We start from the raw sequence: 16758 nt of genomic DNA on the forward strand, positions 1-16758 counted from the left end.
ATTTCTAAAACATCCACATAAATTTGCTTCCTTTAGGTATAGATAATAATTCTACTGTCTATTTATATTATTTCACTTTTTTTAATATGATGCCAAAAGCATAAAGATAAAAAAAATTACATAAGCTGAATGTTCAATAGGTTTTCGACAAAAACAACCGTGAAATAATTATGAAAATGTACGTAAAATGTCTTGCTTCTCTTTTGCGAAGATTTACACAGGACTGAAGGTTTTGAGAAATTCTCAAGATTTTCTTTCTTCATTTTGCTAATCGTGGAAAATCGTAAAATCACAATATTTTTCCTCACAATAATCGTGACTCAAAAATGTGACATCCTTATCTGGAAACTATATTTTGATATCTGGCCTAATTTGACTTAAATATACTGTTCACTTTAATACTGTAAATGAAATCATCTCAGACAGTGAGACTAAACAATGACTCAGCTAGTTCAATGCGGGGACTAAACCTAAAGACTACAACAACAAGAATACAATATCTAATATCTTAAAGTTTATTTCTTTACAAATGTGGGCATAGATAGATAGATAGATAGATAGATAGATAGATAGATAGATAGATAGATAGATAGATAGATAGATAGATAGATAGATAGATAGATAGATAGATAGATGCTTTTGTTACTTTAAATGTGAGTTCAGTCTGCTTGCGCCTTGTCTGTGTTGTCCGCCCATTTTCGACAAAGTATTTAAGCGCTTTCTTATTGTTGGTAAATGGTTCACTGTAAATAACAGTATTTATTAATCTTTTCGCCAAATTAAACACTGTCTTTTATTAATTGAAACCGGAAGCGCGTCCATCACGTGACCTGTTTATGCTAGTTTAAAAGAGCTAGGCCCACAGCCTCAGGGCAGAAGCTGTGGCGCAGTAGTCGGGCCGTGGCCTAAGCCTTGTTACATCTGGGACGTGTAAGTGTCGTTTTATCTGTTTATCCATTTTAACTTAATCCATAGTACGCTAAACTATTTTATTCTTTATTCACAGGGGACCTATGTTTACCCTTTTTCTTTTCTGTACTATTTGAGCTCGAAATAAACTTTGAAAAGCCAACTGATTCTCCCTGGTGATTTCGAGGGGGCAACAAAATCTTGGTGTTTCTGCCCGGTTGGATTAAGTTTGTGGATGACCTGGATCGCTACCGTGGATTGTGGCTACCGGAGCGCGTGTGTGGACTATATTCGTGAGTGGAATACGCTACGAGAGACGCCAACACGAAGCTATCACGGAGCTAATGCTAACGGAAGCGAGGTCAAGGAAGACTACACAACCCACCGCAAGTCACGATCAAAGCCAAGGTAAAAGACTTTCCAATCATGCCAGACTTTCACGAACAAGTGTCTGAATGGGAAAATATGCTGGAAGAAATCGAGGGAAAGCTAATTGCCTTACCTGCTTCGGAACTTCTTAAAATATGCACTACACTTGAAATCAATGTTGAAGATGAAGAAAAAAACTCACCTCGCAAATTGAGAAGGCTAATTCTGCAGCATTTGGAGTGTGAGGATGTCACGTTGCTTGAAGATGGAGGAATGTCATTGTTATTGAAAATAAATGACAGAATTGATGAACTGAGAAAAACGCTGTCTACGTTTGGTCCCACGTCGCCACGCCGCCCTCTGGCGGACACAGCTGGTACTGCGCCCAGCAACACTGAACCTGTGGTAAGACCACGCACCTCTGCCACCACGCTTACTGCCCCTAATAATTTGTCTGAAAGAACTCAAACTGTTGTTCACCCAATGTATAGAAAAGACTTGAAAATTAATGGACAAATTGGTGAACATAATCAAACGGATAAGCTGGGATATTCAAGTTTAGAAAGACAAATTACAAAAGCATTAAAGAAAGGATATGATGAATGCGAAATTATTGACGCAGTCCTTCAAGCTATTATTCCAGGAACAAAACTGCGAAGTTATCTGGAAAGTAGAGATGATTTGTCATTGAAAGCTCTGAAACAAATATTGCGTACTCATTTTGTTGAAAAAGATGCTAATGAGCTGTACCACTCCTTAACTCGTGCTGCACAAGATTACGGAGAGACTCCAGTCCAGTTTCTAGTTCGAGCTATGGACTTGAGGCAACAGATACTCTTTGCTTCAGAAAGAGCAGACACTGGCTTGAGGTACAGCCCAGAGCTCATCCAAAATCAGTTTTTGCAAACCATACTTACCGGACTCCAAGATGACACCATCCGTATTGACTTAAAGCCATATTTGCAAAATCCAAGAATAACTGATGAAGTTCTGCTGGAGAAAATGACCGCCGCCTACAACCTGGAGATGGAGAGGAAGGGCAAGCTGTCAAGCAAATCCAGAGCCAAGGTGTTAGCGGTGAGTAATGATCCACATTTCACTGATTCAGAGAGCTGCAGTTATGACAGTAACTCTACCAGTTATAAAAAGCAAAAGTTTGAAAAACGTGACACATTGATGGAGAAAGTAGACCAGGGGAACAAAGCAATCTGTGAAGCCATTCAGAATCTCACCACTCAGCTGTCAAGCCTGCACCAGCCACCCGGACAACCACCACCATGGGGACAAGCCAGCCACAGCTACAACAGACCACCACCAAGGACACGCCCCAACCGGCAGTGTCACCAGTGCCAGCGGACCAATCCAGGGGGGAAATGCGACCACTGCTACAAGTGTGGGAGCATAGACCACTGGGCCGTTGGTTGCCGCAGAGCGCCTAGGAACACCACAGCCTCCACCAACAAGATCGAAACCAGCGTACATCTTGGTAAGAACACAGACATATTCTGCACCACAGCGCCCCTCACTGGTAAACAACATCAAACGGCTAAGCTGGTGGGGAGGAGGTGCCTTGTTCGAGCCACAATGAACAATGTTGACACCAAAGTGCTGTGGGACACTGGCTCACAAGTGTCCATTATTGGAGATGAGTGGAAGCAGAGACACTTACCCCATGTTACTGTGAGGCCTGTGGAAGAGTTACTGGAAGAAGGAGGGCTGGATCTGTCCGCAGCAAATGGGACAAAGATTCCATATCAGGGCTGGATTGAAGTGAAGTTTGCACTGTCACAAGATGCTGTTGCTGGGATGAGTGATGAACCAGTAGTTGTTCCCATCTTAGTCGCCTCTACAGATCTGGAACGTCCTATTATTGGATTTAATGTAATTGAGGAGCTGGCTTTGGCAAATGAGGGTCTTGGAAGCTGTTTTCCTTCTTGTCACATGGTAAGGAGATTTTGTTCAGCACTTGATGTGGGTCAGGAAACTGCGAGGGCTGTTCTAACTGTTTTACAGAAGCCGTCACCTGAAAACAACCCCCACATTGCTCGTCTGGGAAGAATGCCAGTTACTGTCCCAAAGAGGAACGCCATCCAAGTGCAATGCAACTATCTACAGCAAGGTTTGCTCTGTGGAACTCACGTCGTGTTGGAGCCTAACCCGGAGACACCGTGGCCCACAGGACTCAAAGTAAGAGAACAGCTCATTCAACATCAAGAGAATACAAGGATTAAGGTAACTGTTGAAAATACAACAGACAGTGATATTAAACTTTGTGGCCGCACAACGCTTGGCTGGTTACACAGTGTTGATGCTGTTTATCCACTAGAGCCCAAGTCACCAGAGGGCAGTGCCACATCCTCACCGGAGCAGCCCAGTCAAGCACCACAGAGGGAGCCCTGGGTCCCGCCTGTAGATCTGAGTCACCTCTCGGCAGAGCAGCAGCACAGAGTTCGTCAGATGCTGATGGAGGAGGGTGACGTGTTTGCCAGAGATGAGTGGGATGCTGGTTGTGTCACTGGTTTGCAAATGGACATTAATTTGAAAGACTCTGTTCCTGTCCAGAGAACATACAATGCCATACCCCGACACCTGTATCAGGAAGTCAAGGCTCACATTCAGGATTTGTTGAGTAGAGGTTGGGTTCAAAAGTCTTATTCCTCTTACTCTTCACCGGTAGTCTGCGTCAGGAAAAAGGACGGCACTCTCCGGTTATGCATTGATTACAGGCTGCTGAATGAGAAGACCTGGCCAGACCGTCATCCCATCCCCAGGATCCAAGAAATCCTGGAAAACTTGGGTGGAAACTCCTGGTTCACCGTCCTGGACCAGGGCAAAGCATACCACCAAGGCTTCATGAGCGAGAAGAGCAGACCATACACAGCCTTTATTACACCATGGGGACTCTATGAGTGGACCAGGATCCCATTTGGCCTCTCAAATGCCCCGGCTGCTTTTCAACGCCACATGGAGGGATGCCTGGGAGATCTGAGGGATGAAGTCTGTGTGCCCTATCTGGATGATGTCCTTGTTTTCAGCCGCACATTTGACCAACATGTGGAAAACGTCAGACAAGTCCTGCGGCGACAGAGAGCCTGTGGGATGAAGCTGAGAGCCGAAAAATGTGAGTTGTTTAAGCCACAAGTAACGTATGTTGGTCGTGTGATCTCTGCAGAAGGATACAGGATGAACCCAAGAGAGGTGGAGGCAGTAAAGGCGCTCACGTACCAGACCCCAGCTACAGTGAGAGAGGTGAGGAAGCTCCTGGGATTCTTGAGCTACTACAGAGCTTACATCCAGGACTTCTCCAGGACTGCAAAGCCACTGTATGAGCTGCTGGCAAAGCCCAAAGGTGAGCCAAAACACTGCCACAAAAAGGGGACAAAACATTCAGGTGCTCAGCTCCCACCCTCCTCTCCGGTTCAGTGGACAGAAATACACAGAGCAGTTTTAGAGACGCTTGTGAACCAACTTACAAATCCACCTGTTATGGCATATCCAGACCTCGAGCAGCCTTTCATTCTCCATGTTGACGCCTCAGAGCAAGGGCTCGGTGCTGTGCTGTACCAGCGACAAGATGGCGCACTGAGAGTCATTGGCTACGGATCCAGAACCCTGACGCCTGCAGAGAAGAACTACAAGCTGCACTCAGGAAAACTGGAATTCCTCGCACTGAAATGGGCCATCACAGAGCGTTTCCGTGACTACCTGTTCCACGCGCCACACTTCACAGTCTACAGTGACAATAACCCACTCACTTACGTTACCAAGTCGGCAAAACTCAACGCCACGGGTCACCGCTGGGTTGCAGAGCTGGCAGACTATAGATTCACACTCAAGTACAGACCTGGAACAGCTAACACAGATGCTGACTTTCTCTCTCGCAGACCTAAGCCCATCAAAACCATCATGCAGGAGTGCACGGAAGAGTGTGAGCCGGAGGTCATGGACAGCATCTGTAAAGCAGTCAAAAGCAGCCAAACAGGTGAGATCAACTGGATTTCTGCTGTCACCTGTAATGTGGATGTCCTACCACCAGATGGCAGTGCTGTACCACCCCTTCAGCCCTTCTCCATCCAAGACATCCAGGCCCAGCAGAATGCAGATCCAGCCATCCAGAGGGTCTCCAACCTGAAAAGAGAAAACACTTACCTGAAGTACAGAGACAAAGCTGCAGAGAGTGAGCAAGTCCGGGTTCTCCTGAGAGAATGGCCAAAGCTGCAGCTGGGTGAAGATGGACTCCTGTGGAGGAAGACTAACAACAGGCTGCAACTGGTGGTGCCAGAGCCCTTGAAGCCCCTGGTGTACAAGTACCTCCATGAGGAGATGGGACACTTGGGTGCTGACCGGATGGTGGCCCTGGCCCGAGAGCGCTTCTTTTGGCCAAAAATGAGGCAGGAGATGGAGCACTACGTTACACGTGTCTGCAGCTGCATCAAAAACAAAAGGCCCAACAGAGTCACAAGGACACCACTTCAAAGCATTGAAACTTCTGCACCATTCGAGATGGTCTCAATAGACTTTTTACATCTGGAGAAAAGCAACGGAGGGGAAGAGTATATCCTGGTTCTAGTGGACCATTTCACTAAATACGCTCAGGCCTACGCAACCAAAGACAAGGCCGGGAAAACTGCTGCCAGAAAGCTGTTTGACGAATTTATCCCACGCTTTGGGTTTCCATCCAGGATCCACCACGACCAAGGGAGAGAGTTTGAGAACCAGCTGTTTCGGAAGCTCCAGGAATATGGTGGTATTCAACACTCTCGCACTACACCTTACCACCCCCAAGCTAACCCTGCCGAACGTTTTAACAGGACTCTGTTGAGTATGCTGCGGACACTGGAGGAGACACAAAAGGCCAGATGGAAGGAGCACCTCAACAAAGTAGTTCATGCCTACAACTCCACCATCCACGAGGCGACAGGGTACTCCCCTTTCTTCTTGCTTTTTGGACGTGAACCAACCCTCCCAGTTGACCTCTTGTTTCCCAAGAATCTCGGTGACGCAGAGAAACAGACCCCTGCTGGCTATGCGGAGAAGTGGAGAGAGGCAATGCAGGAAGCCTATGCCATTGCCCTGACGAACATGAGGAAGTCTGCAAAAAGGGGCCAAGATTATTACAATCAGCGCGCCTGGAGCTCCACGCTGAACCCGGGTGACCATGTATTGGTGAGAAATCTCACGCCTCGAGGTGGTCCGGGGAAGCTCCGCAGTCACTGGGAGGACACTGTCTATGTGGTTGAGCCTCTGAATGCTGTAGGGAGACGACGTGTGCTGCACAGAAACTTACTCTTACCTTGTCCTTACCTGGTTGAACCAGCGCCTGTCGTCCCCAACCCTAAAAGGAGAAGCAGGAGAACCAGAACGTCGCCAGGAAGAGGGACAAGTGTTAAGTACAACATCCAGCCTGCAGGTACAGAGAGCTCTAGTGAGGAAGACTACCATCTCGTCATGCCACCCCAACCCTTTTTTCAGCCGCTCAATCCAACTGCCAGAGAGTTCCAACCGAGAGTCCCCACTCCAAGACAGCCGGAACAGGGAGCTGCACCTGCTGAGGAGAGAGCTGAAGTGGTGATCCTGATCCCAGAGGTTGACCCTGAGCCGGAGCCAGAGCCAGTACAGGAAGCGGATTCATCTGAGCGAGAGGCATCCTCCTCTGACTCCTCGGAGCGACCTGCAAGACCTGTCAGGACCAGACGGCCCAGGCGCTTGTACACCTACGACCAGCTCGGTGAGCCCACGGTCCTGGAAGTGCAGACCTGTCCTGTCGGTGTGTCCAAACCAGCGAGGGTCCGAGACGGCTTCTTCAGCACCTCGGCCAACCTATATCCTTTTTAATTCCCAGTCGTGATGCAGTAGTAACATGCACTTTATGTACCTGCTAATTGAGTTGCACTTTGCACTTTGCACTTTAAAGTATGTGGCTTGTGTGCAATAGAGATATGTGCAATAGTAGTAAATGTACTTTAATTATTGTTTAAGTGTACATGCTATTTGTTAAGTTGGTTTGCTATGCTGCTACAAAATCTTGGGTAGAAGGTATTTTCCTTGAGTCAATTCTGAAGATTCTGGGGCCCACCAATGCTTCAACGGACTACCTACCCAAATACGGAAATGGACCTTTAAACCTGCGCGTACCGCCGTGCCAAAGGACTCTTGGATAACGGACACTATTCATTTAGCCTGGACTCTTTTGTGAAGTATTGTTGTGGTTCAAGGTGTTTATTTGCTACAGCTCATGGTTTAAGTCAAGTAAGACCCCCCAGTAGGATTAAGGGAATGTTGGTTTAACATTATTTTTAGTGGGGGAGGGTGTTGTCCGCCCATTTTCGACAAAGTATTTAAGCGCTTTCTTATTGTTGGTAAATGGTTCACTGTAAATAACAGTATTTATTAATCTTTTCGCCAAATTAAACACTGTCTTTTATTAATTGAAACCGGAAGCGCGTCCATCACGTGACCTGTTTATGCTAGTTTAAAAGAGCTAGGCCCACAGCCTCAGGGCAGAAGCTGTGGCGCAGTAGTCGGGCCGTGGCCTAAGCCTTGTTACATCTGGGACGTGTAAGTGTCGTTTTATCTGTTTATCCATTTTAACTTAATCCATAGTACGCTAAAATATTTTATTCTTTATTCACAGGGGACCTATGTTTACCCTTTTTCTTTTCTGTACTATTTGAGCTCGAAATAAACTTTGAAAAGCCAACTGATTCTCCCTGGTGATTTCGAGGGGGCAACATCTGCGATTGAGCTAAGTAGCGGCTTTTTGTTTATATGAATATTAACAGCAAATGTCTGGGATTCCCCTCGCGTTACTCTTTAACATCCGAAGAGCTTAAACCGGGTCAAACATTTAAAGAAAAGAATTTCATGTTTTCACTGGTTTGTAGATTTGTTGTATTTTAGCAGAGCTGACAAGTCACAAGATGTTGTACAAATACTTTATTTTTGTATGAAACAGCTTTACAACATAGAAAATTACATTGAGTAAACATGAAGGCAAATATTAAGTGATCAACAAATGAAAAGTGCCGTGTATCTATAAATAGACTTGCCCACATTACACATCTGAATTAAAAAGGGGGGGAAAGGGAGTCCACAATTACACAGAACAAGGGCTGAACCTATAAATCAGATGTACATTTGTTCAATAATAATCTATTTCAAAATCGGGTTTGAAAACAGTGCAGCGAATTCATTTCAGGGCAGTTATTCTCCCCGTTCTCCACATAATATTAAAAAAAGTAAGCATTGTTTTTGGGTAATTGACAATAGAAACGCCTACGGTCGATCTCGGGGCACCCAGGTGAAGTTGCATCTCCCCTGGGTGTCCCTCCTCACGAAGGCCTGTCCGTGCGGGAAACTGTGGGTCTTCACGCTGTGGTTTGAACTCAGACACATGCTAAACGCCAAATCTGGTCGACTGGTGGGTGTCCCGGGACCACATGGAGACCCCGGTGTCTTTGGGGTGGGGCAGGAAAAGTACAGTCTCTTCAGTGGACAATAGCTTATCGTCGTCTGCAAAGGCGGAGAACAATTACGTTCGTCTCGCTGCGGTTCTGTGGTGAAAGAGGTGCTCGGTGTTTGCCCATCGAAACAAGTTTGCCCCGGCGTCGTCTCTGAGCGGTAGCAAGGTGAACTGTACGCTTGGGGAGTTGGAAAATGCTGATAGGAGTTTTCTGTGTGTTGGTGTTGGCCTGGGTTTGGGGCAGTCTGAAGCATGGTGGCAGTGACATTACAGCTTCTACTACTGGGGTCTCCCGGTGAGTGATAGCGGTCAGCGACACAAACGCTATGGTCTGTCGTCGTGTCTATAGTGTCTTTGTCTTTCAGCCCCAGGGTTTTTAAGACCCACAGATCCAGACTTGGTTCAGACGGTTCGGACTCGGAGCAGAACTCGGCGGTGAGATTTCGGCAAACCCGTTTAGAGATGGGGGCACCTGAAGAGGACAAGTTTCTCTTTCTCCTCCCATTCGAGAACTTCTGTGAAACAAAACAGAAAACGACATGACCAATTGGAAATGGCTTAGGGGTAAATGCATCTACAATATGAATTAAGTGAATCTAGAAATGTTGCTATAACCACATTGAAGGATTTAGAATGTATTTTAGAGTCGGAAAAATCTTTAAGCACAAAAATACAGAATGTTAATCAAATGCTTTAAAGCCAGAAGACTTTGAGTGTCTGAGTACTTGACTGTGTGCATAACTTCAAAACATGACAACACCGCCCAAGAAGTGACTTCCTGTTTCGATCCAGCACTCCAAAATAAAAGCCCCATCTTATTCATTACTTCAACTTTCTTTCTGCTCAACTGTGAACAGACAAAACACTTAAAATGTGTGTATTTAATTATATTCTTGTAATGTTGCAAGTACCCTCTGAACTAATCAATGAGACGAGCTGTGTGCTTTTATTTTGGCGTGCTGGATCAAAACAGGAAGTCGCTTCTTGGGCGGCGTTGTTATGAATTGAAGTTGCGCACAGAGTCAATTTGTGAAGTTGTTTCCGTACGTACCTTGGCCTTTTCCTCAAGGTCCTTCACAAATGATGAGTTCAAGAACTGTCGCAGTTTGTGGTTCTCTTCCTGAAGTCGAGCTAGTTCTTCCTCCCGCTGCAGCAGAGTGTCGTGCAGCTAAAATCATATCAGCACAGTTATTACGAGCACTAATAAAAGACTTCAGCTGAGGTTGTTTTATTCCCTGATGTTCCCTCTGATGTTACCTGTTTGTTTCTCTGTAGGTGCGGAGACAACTCTGTCCACATCGCACAGGAGACCGCGGGGGCACTGCTCTCCACATACTGAGAATCTGAAATGAGAAAATTGAAAATGAGCTTGATAACATTGAGCTGCCTCAAAACAAAAGTGGCCCGGGTTCCGTTCTCAGACTGCGGGGGACTCTTTATGTGGAGTTTGCATGTTGCATCATGGGTGTCCTGTGGGTGGTCTGGTTTCCCCCATTCACCCAAAAAGCCATGGTCGTCATGGCGACGTGAAAACAGGAAGTGACCTCCCTCTCTCCTGGTGCAGCTGAATTGTTTGCCTTTTTCAGCGAACCACGTTGTTTTTCTGGATACTTTTGTACGTCTTTACCGTGTTTTTGTGGAGGTTTGGTGGATTTGTTTACTTTGAGAGTCCAAAATGGTCCTGAAGAAAGCAGCTTTTTGAAGGTAAACAAACTGCCAGCTTATCAGCTAAACCCATTTGAGATCTACAAACATCTTCTTCTGAGACACTGAACAGTGAAGAGGCACCAAGAGCCCCCACACCTGCAGCACGGAGGAGGCGTCACAAGAGGAGCTACAGGAAACAACAAAAGGGACCAACGAGGAGATGGTGATAGACTGTGGAGGGAGCTGTGCAGGAGGAAGAGGAAGGAAGAGGTGGAGCTGACCAGTGCAGGACACCACGCTCTGAGACGGGGACAAGCCCAGGAGGCGGTGCACCGTTTCAGATGATCAGAGGAGACAGAGGGTAAAAGTGGGGCAAGTATTGTGATGTGGTGGTACGTGGAGGGACAGACTTTAAATGAAAACCGAGATTAGACGACGACCCTCATTTGCTAAACGTAGGATTAGGTCACGAAATATGGTAATCCTGAAAGCTACTGTACTTATTTTATGCAAAATATGTGGATAGTTTGTCAATCTCTATGTAAATCTAACCGTATACACTACAACTCACTTGGCATTACAACCAAATGAGGGACAGGCTAATGATTTTTGAGATCAGAAAGGTCAGATTGAGACAAAAAGGAGTGGGACCAAAGTGGTGATTTGCATTGATTTGACCCAGATTTGACCCAGATGCCCTATCTCTGTCCAGGTTTGGGACGGGCACAAGGGTGTCATGAGTGACCTATGGTATTGGGGCTAGCTAACAACGGTAATTAGCTCTTGACCTCCAAGGTTTCAGAGTAAATCTCCCTTTCCCCAGAGGACAGAGGAGCCGATCTTCACCCCCCGCTCCAAGGAGCCAGCGGGAGACCTCGGACATTTGAGATTCATTGCTCGTTCCTGTCTGAAACGGGCTATGGGGACAGTGACAGGTGAAGTGAAAGATATGGATTACCTGTTCCCAGTGATGGGGAGGGAAAGGGTTGCGACCGAGCGCTTTGTCCTTGAGGATTATGGGTCGGGGGAAGAGAAAAATGGACACTTGAGAAAGATGACTGACTTCTGAGTGAGGTTTCATTGGGCTGCTATGGTGCTTTCCAGTTAAATGATGGTTTTGGTGTCAGCAGTAGAAAGATAAAAGGTAAGTTATAGTTTTGTATACATTGTGTGGTGGTCACAGCAGGATGGTCCCAGGGTTGATTCCCACTTTTGTTCGTAGGCTGTTGAGGCCTTTGTGCAGATGATATATCTTATGCAAATTATTGAGTTAAATTAATTTAGAATAACATAATATCTATGCTCCTTGCGTATAATGTACAAGTGGGTATCCTATTCAATTTGGAATATTTTGTGACTTGCTGCTATTCCAATTTTGCCATTTTGGGGCTAAAACTGCAAATTAAATAGTGCTATGGCAGCCTTAGGAAATACGTTCCAAAGCTCCTGTTTCTTACAGGTTCAAGTTTCCTATACCATAAGTTTGTGTACAATTCGACACCTTCAGTGATCAATGAAACGAAAAGTATCTTTTCTCTTCAAGTCTGTCTGGGGAATAATAGAGCCTACCAGTAACAAACAACACTTCTAAAGTGGTTGCTCCTTCAATGATCAATATCAGTGTCAAAAGTCTGATGATGGTATATTTTCTAAGTATGAGTTGGATTTGAACCTTGGACTTAAGCGTTCTTTGCCACATGCCACACCCACCAAACCAGTGAGCACACGAGGTGCCACAGGGAGGAATCACCATCAATCAGTTCCACCTGGAACTGCAGGTGAAACTGATTCATTGCTACAGCAATGACATATGGTGGACTCTGTCTCCATCTGGTGGACATATACTGTAACTGCAATGTTTATACTCGAGGAGTCAGACTACAATTAGTGTCTATTGCTATATGGAGGCAAAATGTGATATAGTACAGATACAGTAAACATAAATGAATAGTTAATGTGGAAATCAGCTGAAATTCATATGTTGAAAAAAATATTTGAACATATTTGAATATATTGAACAGTTTCAAGTTGTTCAATTAATCTGCATTTTTCTTCAATCAGTTAAGATGTCAGAGCTTGGATTTGAACCAACAACCTTCTGAATCAGTGTCTACATATTTGTCTTACTATGCTACTTGGACATGTACTTGTTAAAAAAAAAGTTCAGACCATACCAGTAACTAGCAATACAACTAAATTGAGGATTTGGAGTCAAAGAGCTCCGTATGGATCTGCCCTCATGTGCTCAATGGCTCGGTGGTTTTAGCATCAGACTAAGAACCCAAAGATGTGGGGTTCAAACACAGTATGAAGTTATCAGACTTGCTGAAGAAGCTTACTTTGCACCTGGTTACTGGTATGATAAAAAATAAAAAAAATCCATAGACTTCAATTCAACTGAAGGTTCCTCGGTTCTTCATGTGTGTTCAGCTTTTGTGCCTTAAATGAAGCATGTGGGCTCTGATTCACAAGGTTGTTGGGTCAAATCCTGGGCTGGCTTTTTCAGTGATTTTGATGACAGAAAATACAGCCGTAGTCAGTGATTTTTGTCTCGTAACGACTTAATGTAGATCTTGAAATATTGGAGTTTTATTTGCCCACCATTGCAGTTTTTTTGTTTTTGTTTTTTGTTTAAATGTAGTCACGCCATGAACTGAACCCATTAGGGGTGAACCAGGATAAAGTTGTTTCTGAGTTGGACTCACCGGAGAGCACAGACGTCTGAAGCCGACTCTGGCCGATGTGGTCACAGGAGTCCCGGGACCAGAAAGACACCACAGTTTCCATGGAGACATCAACGGGATCCTTACACAATGTTCCAAGATCTGGAGAGAAGGAAAATAAAGAGCTGACTTTCTGTGAAGGGGTCACTGTACATCTGACAAACTCCCGCCCCCCCCTTTTGTGTTGCATTCGTTTGTATTAATTGTATTGTGAATTGCAATTGCCATTTAAAATTAACAATAATCAGAGATAGTTTAATTGCCTGACCACACAGTTGCACATGTGGTCAAAACCTATATGCTCCATATAATAAGTTATAATATGGAAACATATATATATATATATTATATATTAACATAATATATATGTAAATATATTATTTATTTTCCTTGCACTGTCCAATATAGACTGAAAAAACGCGGGTCCATTTCATAACCAATATAATTTAATTATTGTGATTCATAAATATTATGCTACAAATATACAGAATACAAATCAGTAAGTTTGCAAGAACAGTACAAAGCATGCAATTTCAGTCACTTGTATTCTTTCTCCAACAAAAGCGCGCGTGGCTGTTCTGTAACTTTCAAAATGACATGCAGAGTCAGTGATATCGGCAAAACTCACCTCAGTCTGCGCTCCTCCGTGTGCGTCAGTGCGTGAGCGCTTCTCCACGCTCCACGCGCGTGCAGCTCAAATCCTCCCTCGCGCACAGGTGAAAGAGCTCGTGTGCGGCGCGTGGATTCACTCAGCGAACCGGCCAATCAGCAGCCAGGGGGCGGGGTTTGGGGAGCTGGCCACACAACTGTGATAAAAACCCCTATTATTATATATCATTAGACTGTTGTGTTACCTGTTCTTCTAATCTGTTCACTTTTCTAGATTATTGTAGTAAATCTTATGGTGACACAGTGAATGTGTGTATCTTACTCCAACTCTGCAAGACTCACACATGATTTATTAGACCTAAACTACCAAGTTGAATGTGGTTAATGCACCGTTTAAAAAGAGTGTAAATGTGTGCAGGCTGCAGGTGGCTTTCAATATTGACTACATTACTGTTAAACTTGACTATTCCAATACAATTAGCTGTGATTATTGTGCATGAATGGTGCTCCATAAATACAAGTGCCCTGCCTTAACAACGCCTTAACAATGCATCTCAATAGGACCAACAAAGATGCATTGTAACAGGTGGACACAATGCAACAAGAGGACAAAAACAAGAAAAAAGAAAAAAAATCAACGTTAAAGTGTAATCTGACAGGGGTTGGTTTTAAGAGGCAGTAATTAGACTCTAATGCTCTGGGACCACATTCCTTTATTCAAACATTAACAAGACACAGACACTGAACTTGAGCAGAGGATGGGCCATAACCCTGCACCCCCCTGTGTACTCTTATGGGTGAAATGTAAATCAGTCAGTGCAAAAGTGTAAAAAAAAAAAAAAAAAAAGGTTTTAATACGCAGTCATTATGTCTGCGATAAAGAGAGTGTGTGCTCTTGTACATACGACATTCTGAGGACCAGTTTGAGTATTTAAACCAACAGAGTGAGGACTGGGTTTAGATTAGGGTTAGGGTTAGGATTAAGGTTAGGGGTCAGGGTCAGGGTCTGGGTAAACATTATGTCTATGAATGTCTATGAGTGTCCTCACTAAGATAGAAGTACATGATTGTGTGTGTGTGCTCGCGCGTGTGTGTGTTCTTGTACTTACGACACTGTGAGGACCAGTTTGAGTTTTTAACAGTGTGGACATTTTTGAAAAGTGGGAACATTTTGGGGGTCCTCACTTATTTGAATGACTGTTTGAGGGTCAAGATGTGGTTTTAGGGTTAGGGTTAGAATTGGGTTTAGATTATGTTTAGGGTTAGGATTAAGATTAGGGTTCAGGGCTAGGGTCTGGGTAATACATGATGTCTATGAGTGTCCTCACTAAGATAGAAGTACATGATTGTGTTGTTTTGTTTTTACAAGTTCCACATATTCTCTTTGTCACTGATACATAACATTTACTGTACAGATTCCTGACCTACTGTGACTAAACCTTCCATTGTTATATACAAAAAAGCAAACAGCTTTAGTGTGCAGTGATCAAACCCAGCGTAGTCCTGATCCGTGTCTATTTTAACGAACAGCAGTCGTCTCATAGTCCTCATCAAAGGACCAGCCGCTCGCCCCAGTCCCGCCATGGAAACCCTTAAACCTCCAGGACCGTCCCGGGCTCCATCAGGGATCAGCCACCCACCGGGACAACTGCCGCCCATTAAATCTGACTTTTCCCATTATATCTTTGTGCTGGGTTAAGTGTTCGCCGAGGGAGGGGCCCCCTGCAGACACCAGCAGAGTGAGCTCCAGCCAAAGAGTTCCTATGTCTGTGTGGCTTATCCAAGACGGAGAACAAAACATGTAATCCGTCATGGGCCAATGGGTTCAGGAAGTATACCTCTGTTTACCTTTATGCATCATGGACAAGAGACCAAAAAAAAATCCACAATGGATCCACAATGTACTAATATTAGAATGAAAGTATAAAATGTGAAGCAAAGCAATTTCAAATCTGGTTTCTACTATCTATTTGTCTACAATTCTCAATATGATCAAATGAAAAAGCCAATTCTAAAACAAAACCTGCTTGACTTTTCCCTGATCAGACATTTCTTTGTGGACAGAAGGCCAAGCTCCAAAAGGCCATTTCGGCACACAAACAAAGGCTGCCGGGAGTTGCAGTTTGTGTTGTCGTTTGGGCCATGTGGCGGGACAATGGCGGCGCGTGTGTTTGTACTCAGGGGGTGTGAGAGGGCCGTCCCGTCCCACTGTGGGGCTCTGCGTGGACCCCATCACACCGGGATTACACCAGGATTAGACCTCATGTCCGGTCCGATCTGTGTCCAAGTTTACCAGCTGTTTTAATCAACCGACCCGGACCTGGTTTAAGTCCCCATTCACCCGGTAAGCGGCGATTCATTGTTCTGGGGTTGACACACTCCCCAGAGACCACTTCCATCTCACTTTAACACCACAGGCTTCTTATGAGATGACTGAGATGACTGAGGCACCCTCAGTGCACGCAGTAGCACTCCTTCTTCCTCCTTCTTGCCCACTGCTGTCAGACTGTACAATCCAACTCATGTGCAATATGTTCTGTACAAAAAACATGCGCAATAACGTCTGTATCAGTACGACTTCATCAATCACCTGCACTATGACTGTAAACGGCCAGCTTTGATATTTTATATTCTGTTCTAATTTATTATTTAAAATCATTTCTCTTTTGAAAGGTTTTTATTCATTGTGTAAAGATACCTGTGTTTGCTATTACGTGTTTGCACATTACCCTGTTTGTAACAAGCGAATTCCTCTATTGTGAGATCAATAAAGTCCCATCTTATCTTATCTTTACTCATCTTGAAATGTCTTCTTTTGAAGATGCTCTGACAAAGTTGACTCACTCACATCAAGTGGCTCTTATATTACTGTTGTTACTAATGTTACTTTTTACCTTCTTCCAAATTGGACACACTGGAAATACTACAAACCCAATGTTGTTCGGTTACACTCTACAATATCTTCTCACCTCCCTCTAATGATGGAGCCTATAGCACAAACAAATGTTCAGAGAGGGAAGGCCAAAAGTCATGTTTAGA

At 44.5% G+C, this 16758-nt stretch overlaps 1 protein-coding gene across 1 annotated transcript; it reads right to left on the minus strand.

Moving 5' to 3' along the window:
* Positions 1-8553: 8553 nt before the first annotated feature.
* gmnc (geminin coiled-coil domain containing) lies at positions 8554-13174 on the minus strand (the record flags this gene model as incomplete). The annotated part of the gene is made up of 5 exons (XM_079559172.1): positions 8554-8790; positions 9064-9255; positions 9792-9908; positions 9998-10083; positions 13093-13174. 5 exons carry the CDS (start codon positions 13172-13174, stop codon positions 8554-8556), a joined length of 714 nt encoding a protein of 237 aa, XP_079415298.1.
* Positions 13175-16758: the final 3584 nt, after the last annotated feature.

Source organism: Gobius niger, assembly GCF_951799975.1.
Source record: "Gobius niger genome assembly, chromosome: 1".
Classification (NCBI taxonomy): Eukaryota; Metazoa; Chordata; class Actinopteri; order Gobiiformes; family Gobiidae; genus Gobius; species Gobius niger.